We start from the raw sequence: 1,873 nt of genomic DNA on the forward strand, positions 1-1,873 counted from the left end.
GCGCTCGCAGCCGCGCTCTAGGCCTCGCGCGCGTGCGCGCGTGCGCGCGCCGCCGTCTCCGGGGCAACGAGGCGCGCCGCGTCGCGCGGACCCTCCGTGCTGGCTGCGCGCGCAGATCTGCGGAGTTCCCTCTGAGCCCCGGGCCCAGACCTCCGGGGGCGGGGCCGGGGGACCGGCCTGTTTGGCGACGTGGTTAAGCTCGTCTCGAGCACAGTGTGTGATGGCCAGCACCGCTGACCTCAGGGGAAGGACACTGCCATCACCGGGAAGTCCCATGATCTTAGCCCTTCTGTCTGTTCTAAAGTACCGGCTTCTAACAGCCTTTGGGGAAAGCTCTGCTCCCCCGACGGCAAATTGTTTTGCTCACAGTTTTTCTCACGCGTCCCCCTAGAGACCGGTGATTCCTCTGTCTAGATATTTTTTCCCCGTGAGTGATGTCATCAAGTCGCAGAATCGCCTGCTTTTCCAGACTGTCTGCTAAATCGAAATCAGATCCCTGCTCCGGGTCAATTCGTTGCAATTTTTATTTTTTATTTTTTTTTTGCTCAGGCTGTGGAGAAGAAACCGAGGCATGGAAGAAGGGTAACCAGACAAGCACCAGAAGTGTTACGACAGATACAAAAATCGATGAGGCCACAAAAGATGAAAAACTACATTGACTAAGAGTCTGGAAGGAGCCCTTTGAGGACACAGACTAACGAGACCCTAGATCCGATTTTGACAGGCTAAGGGCAACTAGAAATGCAGCGTTTCGATGGAGAAATTACCCGGAGCTTGAAAATAAATGGCTGCACTAAGTTTAATGCCTGAGGCAGGTGTTTGGTACTGCATAACACTTAGGGAAAGGATATGATAATTAACAAGAAATAAATGCACCCAGGGGGTCCGCGTCTTTCATTTTGCCGGACACTGAATCCACTGAGAAGCCCGGATTTCGTCCTGAAGGCTATCAGCTACGTGGGAGCTGAAACTTACAAGCAGAGCTGCTTTGAGGTGACTGTAGCGCATCCAAGCGTTAAGCCGAGGGCGGGGAGAATGGAGGCAGACTTGGCATGGTTGTTTACTGTTCCGTGAAAAGCAGAAGTAATCAACTAATTCCCAACCACCTAAGGCATATCCCTTTTCATTTAGTGCCATAAACCCCAGGCTAAAACCTTGGAGCTATTCCCCACCTCCACCCTTCCGTTTCTTTTTTGAGGTTCACAATCCTTGCCCCTCATCAGCTCCCCAGCCCTCTTCCCATTGTTCTACCTTCAACCGCTTCTCACTTAACTCTTATCGTTGCCTCCAAGTGGTGTACCTTCGCTCTCCAATCCATGAGGAGAAACCTCTTTTCTGTTTGGTTTGAGCAGTTTTGGGAAGAGAACCCAGGACCTGGCGGCAGCTGAGTAAACGCTCTGTCCCTGAGCTCCACCACCAACCCAGGAAAACCATTTTCCCCTCTGTTTAAAATCTTTACTAGCTCCCATTCCCTACGAGTTTAAAGTCCACATTCCTCAGTTTGGCTGACAATCCCGTTCAATCTGGCTTTGCCTAATCTTCCTGTTTTAGCTCAGGCTGCTCAATTCCCCACTAGTCAGTTTCCAGCCCTTCTGAATTAATGATCTCTTCAGAGCATTCTAGGGTTTTTGTCGGTTGCTTGTTTGTTTGTTTGTTTGTTTTTTCATGGCTTCCTTGACTTTACTAATGTTCTTTGTAGTCTCTGGAATGCCTTCCTCCCTTTGTTGACCTAACAAACCATATTGTAACTTGAATGTCACCTTATCTACCTTCCAAATACCTTAAGGCTTCCCTCCTCTGTGACACACATCACACACACACACACACACACACACACACACACACACACACTCTGCTGTATGTTTGCTTACTA

The 1,873-nt window shown here is 50.0% G+C and overlaps 1 protein-coding gene across 1 annotated transcript in view; it reads right to left on the reverse strand.

Annotated features, from left to right (window-relative positions):
- The window catches only part of Dmxl2 (Dmx like 2), a 141,672-nt gene extending 140,313 nt beyond the window's left edge, over positions 1-1,359 (reverse strand). The window contains exon 1 of the mRNA XM_055621810.1: positions 1,301-1,359. Coding sequence (XP_055477785.1) covers positions 1,301-1,318 — 18 coding nt within the window. The 5' untranslated portion in view covers positions 1,319-1,359. The remainder of the gene's footprint in view (positions 1-1,300) is intronic.
- Positions 1,360-1,873: the final 514 nt, after the last annotated feature.

Source organism: Psammomys obesus, unplaced genomic scaffold, assembly GCF_907164565.1.
Source record: "Psammomys obesus unplaced genomic scaffold, mPsaObe1.curated_primary_1811, whole genome shotgun sequence".
NCBI classification, from domain to species: Eukaryota; Metazoa; Chordata; class Mammalia; order Rodentia; family Muridae; genus Psammomys; species Psammomys obesus.